Raw genomic sequence first — 19,102 nt, 5'->3', positions numbered from 1 at the left:
ACTTCATTCTAGCACACCAAACTTCCCATCCACATGTCAGTTGTCTAATGTTTTTTGTTTAATGTTTTTAATTTGCAAGGGCTGTTTGTTCGTTTGCTTGTGTGTGTGTGTGTTTTAAAAAAAAAACAGCACCACGTTTAATCTTTCTAAGGTGCTTACTAACTTCAGGCACACTCCAGTTTTTGTATTGTTGGAAATTTTAAAATCCATAAAGCCACAGAAAAAAGCAATGCCACTGCAACTTTATATATGAAGAACTTTGGGTGCTTCCAGATAGAGTCCAGATTTTCTTAACATATTGTTGCCCTTATCTACATTGACTCCTCCCCCCCCCCCAATTCTCATCTCTTTCCTTAATCACAATAAGAAGCACCCGCGCCCCTGCCGTTCTACTAAAAATGCGAACATTTCTTGCACATTGTACACACATTATGATGCACGTTATTATATTATATGCAGTTTTCCTAAGTGCTCAATACAAGTGGAACTAATTTTTATGGTTGATCAGGGATCTCATAATCTTGTTCACTGGTGTCCATTGCCATGCCATTTCTACATATCAAAAAGAGAGCCACAAGTTTCTCACCTTGATTGACAGATTATACATTCATTATTGCTGGTGTTATTGTTGTTGTTGTTGTTGTTGCATTATTCACTGGTGTCCATTGCCATGCCATTTCTACATATCAAAAAGAGAGCCACAAGTTTCTCACCTTGACTGACAGATTAGACATTCAATATTGCTGGAGATTATACATTCCTTTTATTTCTGCAGCACTGGGAGGACTGGGGCATCTGGATGCTTTGCTTGCTCCCCTGGTTTGCTGTTTCTTGAGATAGCTCAGGTCACTGGTTCCTTGAATATTAGAATCAATGCCTATTGAAGACATTGCTCTTTTAATATGATTTTTCTAGTCTGAATATTTTCTGGAATTTTTTTAATAAAGTTTTTATTGTTTTAACACTTGTTTCCCACCCTGGGCTGCTTTGGGAGGAAGGGAAATGAACATTCTGTCTGTATCAGAATTTTAGCTTGCTGGATGGAACGATCTCCCCTCCCCTCCTTCTGACCACTGTTCTGGGAGTTATCCTGACACGCACACCACAACCAATTTTGGGGGGCAAAGCGGGGTAGCTGCTGGTGAGGCTCCTTAGGGAAATCCTGTCCGTAGGCTTCAGTGGATGTTCTGGTAGGAACCCCTTGATGAAGAAAGTGGGCCTGATATTCAGCAAAAGCTGACCTAGCTTCCCAGTCTGACTTTTTTACTTTTTACTATTCCCATACAACTAACTCTGTTAAAATATAAGCTATCAGCTAATTATTGGTGCTATCTTTCCCCCTTGCAGGTATCTGAATAAGAACAAATATCTGAGAGTTATTGATGAAGATGCTTTTTTGGGTGTGCAGAGCGGTCCAAGCCTACTGTGAGTAAGAGCAAGGAGAGATACCTTGAAATTATAGCATTGTTATTTAATGGTACTCTAAGCATCCTCTGATGGTTGTTTCGCATAATGTGTCTTTCGTGCCAAGGGCACTTCACAGCCAGAGGAACAAGCACAGCAGATAGTTAACTCTTGATTGTCAAAGATAACACTCAACAATCGCTTCTGCAGCTCTGGATACTCTTGCGCAACAATCTATTCCCAGGTCCGCACTCAATGGAGCAGTTGCTGCACCAGGGGACCGCTTCTGCTCCAGCAGTTTATGTACTTCCTCCAGTGAGCTTCGCCCATGCAAGCAGAGGCTACACCAGCATAGGAGTTTCCTCTGCTCATCCCTTTTCAATCCCCTCCTGGTTCTGGGAGAGAGTAGTGCAGGAGAAGGTGGGGAAGCACCTGGCCCTTCACTTGCCTGACTTGCCTCTTTTCCTCTTATTCCAACTCATCCTGTGCTCCACCCTCCATCTTTGACGCTTCCCCTGCCTACGATTCTTGCCTCCTGGCTGGTACAGTTCCACACAAATCACTGGTCTCGTCTCCCATGTCAGACTTCATCCCTCCTTCCACTGGTGCGCACTCGTCAGCTTCCCAACAGTCCCTGACATTTCGCTAGTGATGATAGTGCCAAACTCATGAGCCAGCCTGCCTGTTCTAATCTGAGGCTGTACTTTGTGCCCTACTGACACTGAAAGTTGGTTTAGCTGGAATATGGTACAGAATATAGCCTTTTTGGTTTTGACCCTGCTTTGTATAACTGCTTGCCTCAAGAAGCCTGGTCATTATTATTATTATTATTATTATTATTATTATTATTATTATTATTATTATTATTATTAAAATGCATATACCGCCCTATACCCATAGATCTCGGCTGTTCACAACATAAAAGCACAATATAAAAAGCACATAATAAAAACAAGAACAGAGGCTACCCAATCATCCACCTTTCCACAGCGCATCCCTCTGTTGGCTTTTTGATGCTCTGTTAAGACTTTTCTTTTCACCAAGCTTTTGGTCAGATAGCGTTGTAATCAGGTAAGCCCTACCTGTAGTGTTTTATATCCCGCCCCCCAAAAAGAGGGGCTTAACCCCTTACATGTATTCCCAGTGTTCACACACAAATAATCAGTGGGTCCCAATCATCCCTAACCATTGGCCAACCTGAATAGGGTTGATGGGAGTTGGAGTCCAAAAAGCATACCCCTGTTACAGAAGATGTGAAACCAGTGTTTGCCTTGATAAGGGCAGACTTGCACACTTCGAGACCTGCCTTCCAAACAGTTGTCCCAGAGGCTGTGTGTTAACGCAAGTTCATGGGAACACAGGAAGTGGCCTTTTACCAAGTCAGACTGGTATCCCACCAAGGTGAGTATCGTCTGGCTGTCAGTGGCTGTCCAGGATTTCAAACAGGAGACATTCCCAGCCCTACCAGGAGGTGCTGGGAATTTAACCTGGGATCTCCTGCATTCAAAACAGTTGCTCTGCTAGTGACCTGTGGGCCTTACGCCACCCCTCTTTCTGTAGCTGAGGCAAGTGCCATTGATTACGTTGCTGTGTTTTTCGGTCACCGCGCTCCATCCTCAGAAATAAGCAAGAAACGCAGCAGAAGGGACCTAGTCAACAGTTCTCTTCCAGCCTCAGAGGAATGATTACGCACTTGCTGCTCTTCGCATAATGAGATCTTGGCTAGGATTCAGAGGCCCAATCGGCATAATCTACCAACTGTGTCAGCCAGCACAGCTGCCTAAGTTCCAAACAAAAGAGCTCAAGTTCTGGACAAGTTGAGCAAAAACAAAATGAGGTTCATGATTTGATCACCTTTTCTAGCATGCACTGCTCCAAATTCAACCGAAATATTAAGTCTTTGGGCACAAGGGAAACATTTCATCCAATGTTAAAAATAAACGGAGAGAGTTTGGAGTTAGCGATTTGCCAACTTCTGAGCCTTCCCTTCCCTGAGGAGGCTTCGCTTTCATTCTGAGGTTGGCTGTGAGAAATACGGAAAAACAAGGTATAATGAGTATCACAGACCTATTCTGACCCACGGACCCTTTCTGCTAATCAGATCATGACATATTTAATAGGATTAAAGGCATTTATTTTAAACAGTCTTACTCTATCTTTGCTGTATATCTTGCTGTGTTAAAATCACTTTACTGTATATTTTGCTGTATTCAAACCTCCTGGTTTAAGATCAGACCTAAATCTGTCTCAGGTCAGCTCATGTTCCACAAAGCTGGGAAAACACAATCTAAGGCCTTAGTGGACAGGCTCTGTGATTAGCAATGATGTTGTGCAGTGTCACAAATTGTGTTTGTTTACCACTTGTTCTCCATGCTTCCATACTTTGGCTTGGCCTTTTGGACCCAAATCCAAATGTGGAGGAGGAGAGAGGGTAGAATTTTGATCTCACTGCCCGCCACACTGCCATTTGCGCTCTCCCTTGCTATGGTGGCAAAGGAACAGGCCTCTTTTGCTGCCAAAATAATTTTTCCCCAGGAAACTGGACGGTGAGAGGACCCTGAGTCAACCACCAGGCATCTTGTTGGGTTCACCAAGCAGAAAGTTAGCTGTAGACACTTTCCACTCAGTCGATTCCAATGGCCTCTCCTCTGTGTTCCCAGGCCTTGTGTCTATGCACTTCCCTCTGCTGCTAAGGATATGTCTGGGCCAGTTTTAGGGATTTGGGGAAGAAGGCGCAGAGTGAGTTATTCTGACCCCCTGCTATTTTCAGCAAGGATCCGAGGTCCCGACTTTCAGTGGGAATACACTTTCCCTCATTTTGGTCCTGGGGATGGTTGCACAAGGACACCCCATCTGGCTTAACATAAGAAGTGATCAGTGGTGGTAGGGTGGAAGGCAGGGAGACCAACAGACTGAGGTTGGTGGGGCCATGCCCCATTTGCCCAAATGAACCAGCCTCCACTGAGAGACATAAGATAAAGTCTGTACTGCTCTTCAGTGTCATTCATAAACTGACCTACTGAACTTGTCTGAGGGACCAGCACTCAATACAAGATGTGTTTGCCATGCAGCACTTTCCAGAACCAATCCCTGATCTGGAAAACAACTTTAGGTAACAGGGTGGGAAAGTATAATTCATCTTAACATGTTGGGATGTTATCTTCTTCATTGGCATTGATTAAATACGTGCTGCTTAGTGGTTAATTTTCAGTTATGTGTTCATTATCTATTTTATGGCTTTTTAAAAAAAGAAAAGAAAAAAGGTCAGTGCAGTGCGGGTGCTGGTGATTGTTTTGCAGGTGGCTGGTGTTCCTAAAGCATCTTTCAAAGCTCTTTTCCAAAGCAGCAACATGTAATTGTTTTCAGGTGTTGTTGGCCGAAATAGGGAATGCTGCAATGAATTCGTTTCTAGCATCCAATACATTGAGATCATAGATAGGCATTTATGAAAATATATTCATACCAAAATGGTTTCTTGACAATCTGCTTTGTGTTACTAAGTTGCTTCAGCACCAACTAGATTGGCTTTTGCAAGGAAAACACAGAGTACCAAACTTCAAAATATGAAAGCTGGCAAAACTTTAAATGTGCAGTCCATTTGAAATCCTTTTTCCCCCCATGTTTGGCATTGAGAACGAAAGCAAACAGCCGTTCGTGGTCATGGTTATTATACTTTATTATGTTTCCTTCATATAAGTGTTAGGGGGCTGCAGCAATCACAAAGCGCTCCTACCAGAGGGTTGGAGGACCTCTGACATTGGAGGGTCTGAGATAAGCTTAAGTCCTTCTTTGGGGCATCTCATGGGCATCTGACTGGTCATTGCGAGTCTAGGATGCTGGACTAGGTGGGTTTTAGGCCTGATCTAGCAGGCTCTTTTATGTACTTACCGTGTTTTTCCATGTATAAGATGCCCCCATGTATAAGAGGACCCCTAGTTTTTTGAAGCCAACATTAAGAAATCAATATTTTAAGCATCAAACAGAACAACTTTGAGCTTTTTTGGAGATGGGGAGGAGGTCACACAAGCTTTTTTGATGGAAGTTGGCCAAAGTTGTTGAACTTTGTTAGGGTTAGGGTGTTAGGGTTGCCATACAGTGGTGCCTCGCAAGACGAAAAGAATCTGTTCTGTGATTCTCTTCGTCTAGCGGTTTTTTCGTCTTGCGAAGCAAGCCCATTGACGGATTAGCGGATTAGCGCTATTAGCGGCTTTTAGCGGCTTATCAGCTTATCGGATCAGCTGATAAGCGGCTTAGCGGCTTAGAAAAAGGGGGGAAGGGGGAAAAAACCCGCAGGAACTCGCAAGACATTTTCGTCTTGCGAAGCAAGCCCATAGGGGATTCGTTTTGCGGAGCACCTCCAAAACGGAAAACCCTTTCGTCTAGCGGGTTTTCCGTCTTGCGAGGCATTCGTCTTGCGGGGCACCACTGTATTTCAAGAGCCCAAGCCCAGGCCTAGGCTGCCAGAGCACAGACTTGGACCTGAGCCTGAGCCTGAACCCCTGCGCATTCACTATCTGTGTTTAAGTCGACCCTCAATTTTTGACTTTAAAAAATTAGCAAAAAACCCATTGTCTTATACACAGAAAAATATAGTCTATCCCATGAGTAGGCAAACTAAGGCCCGGGGGCCAGATCTGGCCCAATCGCCTTCTAAATCCAGCCCGCGGACGTTCCAGGAATCAGTGTGTTTTTACAGGAGTAGAATGTGTCCTATTATTTAAAATGCATCTCTGGGTTATTTGTGGGGCCTGCCTGGTGTTTTTACATGAGTAGAATGTGTGCTTAAAATGCATCTCTGAGTTACCGTATTTTTCGCCCTATAAGACGCACTTTTTCCCCTCCAAAAATGAAGGGGAAATGTGGGTGCGTCTTATGGGGCGAATGCAGACTCCTTGGCTTCAGCGATAGCAACACGAAGCCTCCGAAGCCTGCGCTCCGGAGGCTTCGCGTTGCTTCCGCTGAAGCCAGGAGAGTCTGCTGTTTGAGGCTGGCGGTGGAGGAAAGCAGCGCTTCCCCCATCGCCAGCCCCAGAGGATGGGGGGCAGCAGGAAGGCGCGCGACGCCTTGCTGCTACTCTCCAACCCGGGTTTGAGGCTGGCGGTGGGGAAAGCAGCGCTTCCCCCATCGCCAGCCCCAGAGGATGGGGGGCAGCAGGAAGGCGCGCAACGCCTTGCTGCTACTCTCCAACCCGGGTTTGAGGCTGGCGGTGGGGAAAGCAGCGCTTCCCCCATCGCCAGCCCCAGAGGATGGGGGGCAGCAGGAAGGCGCGCAACGCCTTGCTGCTACTCTCCAACCCGGGTTTGAGGCTGGCGGTGGGGAAAGCAGCGCTTCCCCCATCGCCAGCCCCAGAGGATGGGGGGCAGCAGGAAGGCGCGCAACGCCTTGCCGCTGCTCTCCAACCCGGGTTTGAGGCTGGCGGTGGGGAAAGCAGCGCTTCCCCCATCGCCAGCCCCAGAGGATGGGGGGCAGCAGGAAGGCGCGCGACGCCTTGCCGCTGCTCTCCAACCCGGGTTTGAGGCTGGCGGTAGGGAAAGCAGCACTTCCCCCATCGCCAGCCCCAGAGGATGGGGGGCAGCAGGAAGGCGTGCGACGCCTTGCCGCTGCTCTCCAACCCGGGTTTGAGGCTGGCGGTGGGGAAAGCAGCACTTCCCCCATCGCCAGCCCCAGAGGATGGGGGGCAGCAGGAAGGCGCGCGACGCCTTGCCGCTGCTCTCCAACCCGGGTTTGAGGCTGGCGGTGGGGAAAGCAGCGCTTCCCCCATCGCCAGCCCCAGGGGATGGGGAGCAGCAGGAAGGCGCGCGACGCCTTGCCGCTGCTCTCCAACCCGGGTTTGAGGCTGGCGGTGGGGAAAGCAGCGCTTCTCCCATCGCCAGCCCCAGAGGATGGGGGGCAGCAGGAAGGCGCGCGACGCCTTGCTGCTGCTCTCCAACCCGGGTTTGAGGCTGGCGGTGGGGAAAGCAGCGCTTCCCCCATCGCCAGCCCCAGAGGATGGGGGGCAGCAGGAAGGCGCGCGACGCGTTGCCGCTGCTCTCCAACCCGGGTTTGAGGCTGGCGGTGGGGAAAGCAGCGCTTCTCCCATCGCCAGCCCCAGAGGATGGGGGGCAGCAGGAAGGCGCGCGACGCCTTGCCGCTGCTCTCCAACCCTCCTTTGGGCTTTTGCGGGAGATGAGGAAATTCCCCCACCTCCCGCAAAAGCAGGCAAAAGCCGTGCGCTCTTTAAAGGGGCTCCGCGGCTTTTCTACGAGGGGGGGAATTCCCCAACCTCCTAGAAAAGCCTGCAGGAGCCGTGCACCTTTTAAAGAGCGCGCCGCTCTTGGGGGCTTTTCCCCAAGGAGGGAGAAGGGACTGACTGGCCGAATCAGTCCCTTCTCCCTCCTGCGGGCTTTTGCGGGAGATGGGGGAATTCCCCCACCTCCTGCAAAAGCAGGCAAAAGCCGTGCGCTCTTTAAAGGGGCTCCCCGGCTTTTCTAGGAGGTGGGGGAATTCCCCAACCTCCTAGAAAAGCCTGCAGGAGCCGTGCACCTTTTAAAGAGCGCGCCGCTCTTGGGGGCTTTTCCCCAAGGAGGGAGAAGGGACTGACTGGCCGAATCAGTCCCTTCTCCCTCCTGCGGGCTTTTGCAGGAGATGGGGGAATTCCCCCACCTCCCGCAAAAGCCCGCAAAAGCCGTGCGCTCTTTAAAGTGGCTCCGCGGCTTTTCTAGGAGGTGGGGGAATTCCCCAACCTCCTAGAAAAGCCTGCAGGAGCCGTGCACCTTTTAAAGAGCGCGCCGCTCTTGGGGGCTTTTCCCCAAGGAGGGAGAAGGGACTGACTGGCCGAATCAGTCCCTTCTCCCTCCTGCGGGCTTTTGCGGGAGATGGGGGAATTCCCCCACCTCCTGCAAAAGCAGGCAAAAGCCGTGCGCTCTTTAAAGGGGCTCCCCGGCTTTTCTAGGAGGTGGGGGAATTCCCCAACCTCCTAGAAAAGCCTGCAGGAGCCGTGCACCTTTTAAAGAGCGCGCCGCTCTTGGGGGCTTTTCCCCAAGGAGGGAGAAGGGACTGACTGGCCGAATCAGTCCCTTCTCCCTCCTGCGGGCTTTTGCAGGAGATGGGGGAATTCCCCCACCTCCCGCAAAAGCCCGCAAAAGCCGTGCGCTCTTTAAAGTGGCTCCGCGGCTTTTCTAGGAGGTGGGGGAATTCCCCAACCTCCTAGAAAAGCCTGCAGGAGCCGTGCACCTTTTAAAGAGCGCGCCGCTCTTGGGGGCTTTTCCCCAAGGAGGGAGAAGGGACTGACTGGCCGAATCAGTCCCTTCTCCCTCCTGCGGGCTTTTGCAGGAGATGGGGGAATTCCCCCACCTCCCGCAAAAGCCCGCAAAAGCCGTGCGCTCTTTAAAGTGGCTCCGCGGCTTTTCTAGGAGGTGGGGGAATTCCCCAACCTCCTAGAAAAGCCTGCAGGAGCCGTGCACCCTTTAAAGAGCAAGCGGCTCTTGGGGGCTTTTCCCCAAGCAGGGAGAAGGGACTGACTGGCCCTTTCAGTCCCTTCTCCCTCCTAGTCGAAAAGCCCGCAGGAGTCAAGTGGGGCTCCTGTGGGCTTTTGCGGGAGGTGGGGGAATTCCGCCACCTCCCGCAAAAGCAGGGAGAAGGTCTTGGAGTAGCGCACAGGCTGCGTGCAGCCTGTCCGCTGCTCCCAGAGCTGCGGGGGGGAAATCATATTTTTTTCCTTGATTTCCCCCCCTGAAAACTAGGTGCGTCCTATGGGCCGGTGCGTCTTATAGGGCGAAAAATACGGTATATGTGGGGCATAGGAATTCGTTCATATTTTTTTTCAAAATGTAGTCTGGCCCCCCACAAGGTCTGAGGGACAGTGGACTGGCCCCCTGCTGAAAAAGTATGCTGACCCCTGGTCTCTCCAAAGTCCTGCCTGGCATCAGGAAACAGCGTAGCAAGGTGGGAGGAATGCAATTTCTGTCCTCATTTTTTCCCCTTTCTGGGTTTTAATTTCTGTATGTATGTATATTTCCCCTCAACTAATGAGTCCCTGCAGCTGCTCAGAGTGGCTGGGGCAACCCAGTCAGATGGGCAAGGTACAATTGTTGTTGTAGCAGAAGCCCTGGAATGATCACCTTAGCATGAATTCCTCCCGCAGTATTTACCCGATACATGGATTTTTACAAAACCTTCATGCATCTTCAAAGAGGCATTCCCTCTTTCTCAAACACAATGTAAGCACTGCATCGTTGTAAGGTCTGTTAATTTATTGTTATTTGATAAAAGTTCCTGAAATACACTAGATGCTATACAAAAGTAATACAAAGTTAAAATGAGCATGCCCTGCCCAAAGTCTGAGCTCACAATCTAAAACACACACACAAACACAAACGGAATAAGTGAAGAAGCTGCATTGGCTGCTTCCCAATGGGGATCTTATATCACAAACGCTCAGATCCAAATTTTCTGTGTGTGCTTTTGGCAATATTAACACACATTTCCATTTTTCCATCCACACCACTGGATGGAGTTTGATAGGATGCAAAATAAAAAAATAAACAGGCAAACTAGGACATGCAAAAGAGCGCAGGCGTGTGTTTTACTTACTGCATGTGCATCAAAATGTCAGCAACAGTATATTACTGATATTTTATTTGGAGTGTTACATTTATGCTATGTTGTAGTGGATTGTAGTTTTTATATATTTCACTGCTTGTGTCTTCTAAGATTGCCCTAAGAAAATGTTTACCTTTAAATATAGTGTAACCCCCCATGGATGGAGTTCTACCCCACTGGAGAAAGGTCAGAACCATTGCTCCCAGCTCTCTGGGGCAGCTTTTATAGGGAAATGGGGACTCAACCAAAGTCACCTCCCTCATTATCTTTTATGGGATCGACTTCCTTCCATAAACAGGAGGGCATATTTGAATCCAAGTCAGACGCTGTATGTAGCAAAATTGAGCGTAGTATGTTAGGGAATAGTGAAAGGACAAAAACAAAATTATAAAAATTACATCACCAAGATATGTAGGCCATCAGTTGCTTAAATAAGTAGATTCAATAACACAGTAGAAGAGTTCAGAGATTATTTAATAAGGCACATTGTTTTTATACTGGCTGAACTTCAGAATTTGTGAAAATTGTTACGGCCAAGGTTGTGCAGAAAAATAAAAATAATGTAAACCAGATGAAAACTCTGTGGCAAAAAAGGGGGAATTGAATTCTAATCTGTTTTATTAAACCTAAGTCTTTATAAATTTGAGTTTGAGTTTGATGTTTGTTTCTCCTTAATTATATAGTCACATGTCATTGTTCTTTTTAAACTTACAATCAGTTTTATTTACTTTTACTTTCTTCACATCCAGAAATCCTGCTTGGGGTTTCTTGGTTTCCCCCCATGAAGATTATCTTTTGGGGCTGTGATCCTTTACACACTTACTTGTGAATAAGTCTCATTGAACTCACTGGGCTTACTTCTGAGTAAACATGTATAGGATTTCACTGTCAATGTACTCTAAATCTATACAGATAAGAGAGAGAAAGAGATTATATTTTTGTTTACCAGTAAGAGCTCTAATTAAATCACCCATCAGTAATCGTGGTTCACATAATTCAAATGCTGCTACCTTCTAGAGCATTATGACTGCCAGAACTTACTATATCAAACAGATATTAACCAAATGAAACTTTGAGGGGGCACAACCAAGTGCCCCAACGCAGGTGGGCAAGGAGTGAGTGCATATGCAGGGGCAGATCTAAAGGTAAAGGGACCCCTGACCATTGGGTCCAGTCGTGACCGACTCTGGGGTTGCGGCGCTCATCTCACTTTATTGGCCGAGGGAGCTGGCGTACAGCTTCCAGGTCATGTGACCAGCATGATTAAGCCACTTCTGGCAAACCAGAGCAGCGCACGGAAACACCGTTTACCTTCCCGCCAGAGTGGTACCTATTTATCTACTTGCACTTTGACGTGCTTTCGAACTGCTAGGTTGGCAGGGATGGGCAGATCTACTATGAAATTAATGAAGTTTAAGTTTCATGGCCCCCAATCCAGGAGGAGCCCCAGAAGCAAATTTAGTTCACACATTGCTTGAAAATTTTGAGTCTCGTAGACCCACTTTGAGTGGCATACCTCAAATTGATTAATTATTGGTGGTATACATTTCAACAATCCCAAAGTTTGTCAGTCAGTAGCACAGATGTTGTAAAGATATGCTGATCTGTCACGGAACAACCCCACTGAAGAAGATAACAGTGGCTACCCAGCTCTCGTTGTGGGCTGCGAAGGGACCCCCATGACCATTCAAACTTCAAGGCCCCCAAAATGAAGGTCCGCTGCTGACCCAATGTTTCCAAAAGAAATGCCTGCATGCGCCGGGGGGGGCGTGTATATAATGAAAGCTAAAACGCTAGAAGTTGTACCCGCTCACATTCCACCACCATGAAATCATGGAATTGAAAAGGAATTTCTGAAGTCCCATATTGAATTCTGCTTGACACCTGGCATCCCTGGAGCCAGCCTTGCAGCCTTTGTAAAAGATACTTGAGAAAGCATCCTTTTTAATATTACATCACCTGGTTTGCTCATCTGATTAATCCTAGCAGGGTTATTCTTTTACTGGCTCTTGTATGAAAGCACCTTAAGAAAAGTGACTTGAGAACTTTGGGTCCTTCTGAACCCTGAAGAATCTTGCAATGGTATTAGTTAAGTAGAGTTCTGTTACAGAGCTTCCAAAAGGCATTCCACACTGGATTTAGCAAGATATTAATGTCTGTCAGGGGTTCAGGAGCAGAGGCGAGGGCAAGGGAGGAAACAGAGAGCGAGGGGGAGGAGGCAGAAGAAAAGATGAGTGATGACAACGACCCGAGATCTCCGAGTCTTTCCAGTGAATCAGAAGATTCACAGAAAGGAGCACCAGTGGCCAGAGCAAGGGGGGAGCCTAGGGGGACACCCCAGGAAGAAGGGTCCAGAGGGGGCTCAGAGGGGAGCAGTTGGAAATCGGGACCAGCGTCACCAACAGAGAGCAGGGGAGAAGAAGGGCGCCAGGCATCAAGCGCTGGCAGCTCGCAACAGGAGGGAGGGCACGAGTCAGGAGTGGCCACACCTCCATCGGAGAGTGAAGAAACGGTCAGGAGGAAAGTGGAAGGTTGGGCGCGCGCGCCAAGTTCAAATGCACAGGAAGGTGGCGCAGTAAGCAGCCCGGAAAGGGAGCCAGGTCCTAAAGCCCGGCGCAAGGAGACAGGAGGGTCCGGGGGGTCCGCGTCAGAAGAGTCCCGGAAGGAAGAGACCCCGGGGGGCAGAGGGACCCAGAGAAGAACGGTCAGGCGGAAAAGGTGGAGTAAAGCTAGGTTAGTAAGCTGGTGCACAGGGGGCGGAGACTCAGACGGAGCTTCGCCGGTCTAACCCTTAAGACGTAGAGTTGCGCGCAGCAGCTTGAGAATGGAAACTGTAACTCAATAAAGACTTTTATAAAGTGACCGCTGGCTAGCGTGATCCTCTGTGAGCTAGGATCTGGAAGCAGCTCTGACAGTAAGCTCCGTCCCCTGTTGTGGGCATCTACCGCCCCGCGGACAGGAGAGAAGGCGGGTGCCTACGACTCAGCTCACAAACGGCAGACAATATGACGGCCGAACAGCAGATAGGAGAACTCAGAGAAGCAGTGACACGACTGAATGCCGAGATACTTGCATCCAGGAAGAGAGAGGAGGACGCAGCTGCCGCCTACAGGGATCTCCAGGTCAGGTTGGAAGTGCTTACGAAGCAAGGGCAACTGACACCCAAACCGGAGGGGATTGGGTTGGGGAGAAGAACAGGCGGTCTAGTCTCTCACTTCGATGGGAATTTACAACAGTACCCCAACTTTAGAGCAGATGTACAGTGTGCACTGCAACTGCTGAACAAAGACTTTAGAGATGAGCAAGAAAAGGTGGGATTTATCATGTCCCATTTGCATGGAGATGCTAAAGCATGGCTGCGCAATTTGTGGAGAGATAAGGATCCGGCGCTCCAAACCGCGGATGCCTTTATTAAAGCGATGGATGGCTGCTTTTTGTCCAGTATAGACGTGGATCTTGCCAGGAAGGAGGTACATGGGCTGAAGCAAGGGAGGGCCAGCGTAAGACAGTACCATGCCCGCTTTTTTGCACTGGCCAGTGCCCTGGAATGGGACAGAGATTCAGCTCCAGTCAGAGACCTATTTTGGGAAGGATTGAACAGTGCGGTTAAAGACGAAATTGCAAGGGGGGAGAGACCCAGGACCACGCAGGAGGTCGTTCAGAGGGCGCTGGCAGTGGGAGTGAGGCTGGAGGAACGTCCATGGAGCAGGGACGAAGGGCGTGGAGGGCGCGAACCAGCGAGAGGCTTCTCCTTCGTTCCCAGGGAAGCTGCGTGTGCGCAATCCACGCCTCCGCCAGGAGGGGGAGCGGAACCGATGGAGGTTGGAGGTGCCAGGGCTCAGTCAGCAACCAGAGCCACAGCACCGGGAGCAGTCAAAGTGAAGCCTCCTAGAGGGAACAGGAAGTGTTACATCTGCGAAAGTCCGCAGCACATGGCGAAAGAGTGTCCCCAGAGGATCCACAAACACACTGCAGCCTCTGCGACGGTGACTGCAGCTACTCAGCACAGAGACACACAGCAGGGAAACGACGGAGTCTGGCTGGAGACAGAGGCACTGGGGCCCAGCCAGACGAGTCAGTAAAGCAGTCCCCAGAGATTTTGCAGCCCACAGACCCCCTCCCACCCAAACCAGTAGTGCAGCTCACTGCATCGCTTCAGCTACCCAATGGCCTCACTCTAGACGTGCCAATCACCGTTGACTCAGGAAGCAATGCGGACTTTATAGGGCAGGACTTTGTCGATAAACACGCTGTACAGCTGCTGCCTGCCACGCTGCCCCTGCAGGTTGTCACGGTGGATGGCAGGGAGCTGCTAGGGGGGCAGGTGGTGAAGCAAACACCTCCAATGGTGATGCGACTTGGAAATCACAGGGAAATCATCAGTTTTAATGTCACCAGACTGCCGGACACGCCTATTGTCTTGGGCATGAGTTGGCTGGACAGACACAGTCCGACGTTGGCTTGGTACCAGCGGCAGCTAGTCTTTGGCTCCTCATACTGCGCTGAGCACTGCATTCTGCCCCGGCAGGAGGGAGAGGAGGAGGAAGCGCAGCTGCAGCTGGGGACGCTGCAAGCAATCCCCCACAAATATGCGGGATTTTTAGAGGTCTTCTGCGAGAAGGAGGCGGACAAGCTACCCCCCCACAGATCATATGACTGCAAGATTGACCTACTGCCAGGGGCGGTGCTGCCCAAAGGGAAGCTGTATTCCATGTCGGAGGACGAACTACAGGAACTCAAGGAGTTCATAGATCACAATTTGAAGCGCGGTTTCATCCGAGAGTCCAAGGCAGTGGGGGGCAGTCCTGTATTCTTTGTTAAGAAGCGGGACACGCCCCAAAAAAGACTTGTAGTGGACTATCGGACCTTGAACAGTGTGACCAAGCCATCGGACTTCCCCATGCCCAGGATCGACGACCTCCTCGCGACGGTGCGCAAGGGACGCGTCTTCACCAAGTTGGACCTGCGAGGGGCATACAACCTCATTCGCATGCGGGAGGGTGATGAGTGGAAGACAGCCATGTTCACGCCCCTGGGCACCTACGAATACAGAGTTATGCCTTTTGGATTGCAAAATGGCTCCCACTGTTTTCAAGCTTTCATGCATCATGTGCTGGCGGGGCTCCTCTACAAGACGTGTGTCTGCTTCTTGGATGACATCCTGATATTTTCTGAATCGCAGCAGGATCACGACAGACACGTCAAGGAAGTGCTGAGCAGACTACAGCAGCATAGGCTTTACGCCAAGCTGGAAAAGTGCCAGTTCGACGTGACGGAGGTGGATTTCCTGGGCTACAGGTTGTCAGACAAGGGGCTCGCCATGGACAGCGCCAAGGTTCGTGCAGTGTTGGACTGGAAGAGCCCGCGCAACCGGAAGGAGGTCCAGCGGTTTGTTGGCTTTGCGAACTTCTATCGCAAGTTTATCAAGGGGTTCGCTATGCAAACTGCGGCCATCACGGACACGCTCAGTTCCAAGACAAAGAAGTTCATCTGGACGGAACAGGCGGAGCAGTCCTTTCAGGCACTCAAGCGTCTCTTCGCGTCGGAAGAGCAGCTGTTGCATGTCGACCCCAGTAGGCCAATGAGGGTGGAGACGGACGCATCAGATAGAGCCGTGGGAGCAGTCCTGTTGCAGAAAGACCCGCAGGGGTCCTGGAGGCCGGGAGCGTTTTACTCCAGGAAGCTCAGCAAGTCTGAACAGAACTACACCATCTGGGACAGGGAGTTGCTTGCCATTCATGCAGCATTCAAGGCATGGAGGCACTTCCTGATCGGCGCCAAGCACACGGTGCAGGTCTGCACGGACCACAAGAATCTGGAGCACTGGCGCACGGCGCAGTTCCTGAACCAGAGGCAGATACGTTGGGCCGAATTCTTTGCAAACTTCAACTTCCGAATAGACTATGTCCCGGGGGACACCAACGTCATGGCGGATGCCCTATCCCGTAAACCGCAGTATCTGGAGGAGGCGAAGCCAGCGGCTGCCATGCACATCTTCGCACCGACGGTGTGGGCGTGCGCTTCGGCTACAGTTGACCTGGATGCGGTGAGGAGAGCGTTGCAGGACGACTCCTTCGCGCGAGCCAAGATGGCAGAGGCGCAAAGGGGCACGGCGGCGACCGGCAAGTTCCAGGTTCGCGATGGATTACTCCTCCGTAAAGGGGCCATCTACGTGCCGGGGGACGATCTTCGCGCCAAGGTACTGCAGCAGTTGCACGACGCACCCACTGCCGGGCACTTTGGCACAGAGAAGACGATGGAATTAGTCGCCAGGGACTTCTGGTGGCCCAGAATGAGAGGGGAGGTAGCGGACTACGTGGCGAGGTGCGACACCTGCCAGAGGGCCAAACCAGTGCACAGACTGCCGGCGGGACTGCTGGAACCGCTGCAAACCCCGTTCGAACCGTGGGAGAGAGTGGCCCTGGACTTTGTCACGGATCTGCCCAGCTCGAGGGGCAAGACGGCAGTGCTGGTGGTGGTGGACTTGTTCTCCAAGATGGCACATTTCATCCCGTGTGCGAAGGTGGCCACGGCGGAACAGACCGCCAAACTGTTCATAGATCACGTGTTCAAGGTTCACGGTCTGCCGCGGTCTATACTGTCCGACCGGGGGCGGCAGTTCATCTCGAACTTCTGGCAGAAGCTGATGGGCTTCCTGAACGTCAAGATCAACCTGGCTTCAGCTAGACACCCGCAGACCAACGGACAAGCGGAGCGAGTCAATGCCATCATGCAGCGGTACCTGAGATGTTATGCGAATCAACAGCCCGCGACGTGGGTGGATTACCTGCCTCTCGCCGAGTTCGCCTACAACAACACGAAGCACGTGTCCACGGGGGTGACGCCGTTCTTCGCCAACAACGGAAGGCACCCCAGAACCTTCCCGGGACTGGAAAGAATGGGAGAGGGGGAGCCGCAGACAGCAGACGCGTTCGCGTCGGAGTTGCAGGAGGTCCACGATCAGCTTCGGCGGCACCTGGAGCTAGCCAAGCACGCATACAAGGTACAAGCAGACAAACACAGGAGGGTTGGCGAAGAGATCCATGTGGGAGACTGGGTCTGGTTGGCAGCCCACGCAGTGCCGGCCAGGTCGTTAGCGAAGAAGAAACTAGGGCATAAACAACTGGGGCCCTACCAAGTCGAAGAGCAGGTCAACCCGGTGGCTTTCAGGCTGGCGCTTCCGGAGGGTTCCAGGATGCATCCGGTGTCCCACAGATCGGTGCTCACTCCCTACAAGGCACCTCACAGATTTCAGGAACCAGGAACGGCACCGACTCTACTTCGAGAGGGAACCGAGCAAGGGGGAGTGGCACGGGAGGAGCCCCTCAACGAAGTCACAGAGATTTTGGACTCCAGATGGGGGGAAGAGGGGGTAGAATACCTTCTCGCCAAGGAGGGCACCCCAGCCAGTGCCAACAGCTGGGTGCCGGGCTACGCTTTGGAGGAACCTCTGCTCAAAGACGAGTTTCACGCCCTCTTCCCACATAGACCCATGCCAGCAGACTTTTTCGACGACTGGCTTTTCACACCCACGCTTTCAGCCAGCACGTTCCAGGGGTTCGACTCGGACGAGGAACCGACACGAGACGCCCGTTCCCCGGGGGGTCACCCTCGGGGTCTGCCTCAGAACCCTCGTATTGGTGGGACGATAGACCAGAGGAGCAGTGGCGCAGGAAGTGGCAGGAGGGTCCCGGGCGAGCAACGCCCCCAGGAGGGACCAACGACGAGGCGGACATGGACGTGTTCGGGGACGACCCGGGTTTCGAGCACGGCGGCACAGAGATGGAAGCGGAGGTGACCGTTGTCGACGAGAGCAGGGAGGAAGAACCGGAAGCCTTCGGTTGGAGGCCCGCCACGGGAAGCGAACTGTATCCGACATTCGTCCCCATGACACGGCAGCACCCAGCTCCCGCACCGGAAGGAGGGGAGGGGGGAAGGGGGGCTTCGAGGGGGGGATGGATGTCAGGGGTTCAGGAGCAGAGGCGAGGGCAAGGGAGGAAACAGAGAGCGAGGGGGAGGAGGCAGAAGAAAAGATGAGTGATGACAACGACCCGAGATCTCCGAGTCTTTCCAGTGAATCAGAAGATTCACAGAAAGGAGCACCAGTGGCCAGAGCAAGGGGGGAGCCTAGGGGGACACCCCAGGAAGAAGGGTCCAGAGGGGGCTCAGAGGGGAGCAGTTGGAAATCAGGACCAGCGTCACCAACAGAGAGCAGGGGAGAAGAAGGGCGCCAGGCATCAAGCGCTGGCAGCTCGCAACAGGAGGGAGGGCACGAGTCAGGAGTGGCCACACCTCCATCGGAGAGTGAAGAAACGGTCAGGAGGAAATAATAATAATAATAATAATAAATTTTATTTATATCCCGCCCTCCCCAGCCAAGCCGGGCTCAGGGCGGCTAACAACAATCAAATAAACAATCAAATAATAACACATTCTAAAAATTTTCATTATAAAAATTAGTTAAAATCAAATTGATGGCAACCGATTAAACAAAATTCTGTGCAGGTTGCCAGAGGAGGGAGTCAGGCTGCGCCCTGACCAAAGGCCTGGCGGAACAACTCTGTCTTGCAGGCCCTGCGGAAAGATGTCAGGTCCCGCAGGGCCCTGGTCTCTTGTGACAGAGCGTTCCACCAGGTTGGAGCCGCAGCCGAGAAGGCCCTGGCTCTAGTTGAGGCCAGCCTAACCTCTCTGAGGCCTGGGACCTTGAGGGTGTTATTATTTGCAGACCGTAGGTTTCTCTGTGGGGCATACCAGGAGAGGCGGTCCCGTAGGTACGAGGGTCCTAGGCCGTATAGGGCTTTAAAGGTTAAAACCAGCACCTTAAACCTGATCCTGTACTCCACCGGGAGCCAGTGCAGCTGGTATAGTACCGGATGAATGTGATCTCGCAGCGAAGACCCCATAAGGAGTCTCGCCGCGGCATTCTGCACCCGCTGGAGTTTCTGGGTCAGTCTCAAGGGCAGCCCCACGTAGAGCGAGTTACAATAATCCAGTCTGGAGGTGACCGTCGCATGGATCACAGTGGCTAGGTGAGGGCGAGAGAGATAAGGGGCCAACTGCTTAGCTTGGCGGAGATGGAAAAATGCCGCCTTTGTTATAGCTGTAATCTGCGCCTCCA

The 19,102-nt window shown here is 51.3% G+C and overlaps 1 protein-coding gene across 1 annotated transcript in view; it reads left to right on the top strand.

Annotated features, from left to right (window-relative positions):
• The window catches only part of TSHR (thyroid stimulating hormone receptor), a 71,522-nt gene that overhangs the window by 38,099 nt on the left and 14,321 nt on the right, over window positions 1-19,102 (top strand). The window contains exon 9 of the mRNA XM_081174871.1: window positions 1,348-1,425. Within this exon, the coding sequence (XP_081030997.1) occupies window positions 1,348-1,425 (78 nt within the window). The remainder of the gene's footprint in view (window positions 1-1,347; window positions 1,426-19,102) is intronic.

The sequence above is a fragment of the Podarcis bocagei genome (genome assembly GCF_964188305.1).
Source record: "Podarcis bocagei genome assembly, chromosome: 1".
NCBI lineage: Eukaryota > Metazoa > Chordata > Lepidosauria > Squamata > Lacertidae > Podarcis > Podarcis bocagei.
This window is presented reverse-complemented; position numbering and strand designations above follow the sequence as displayed.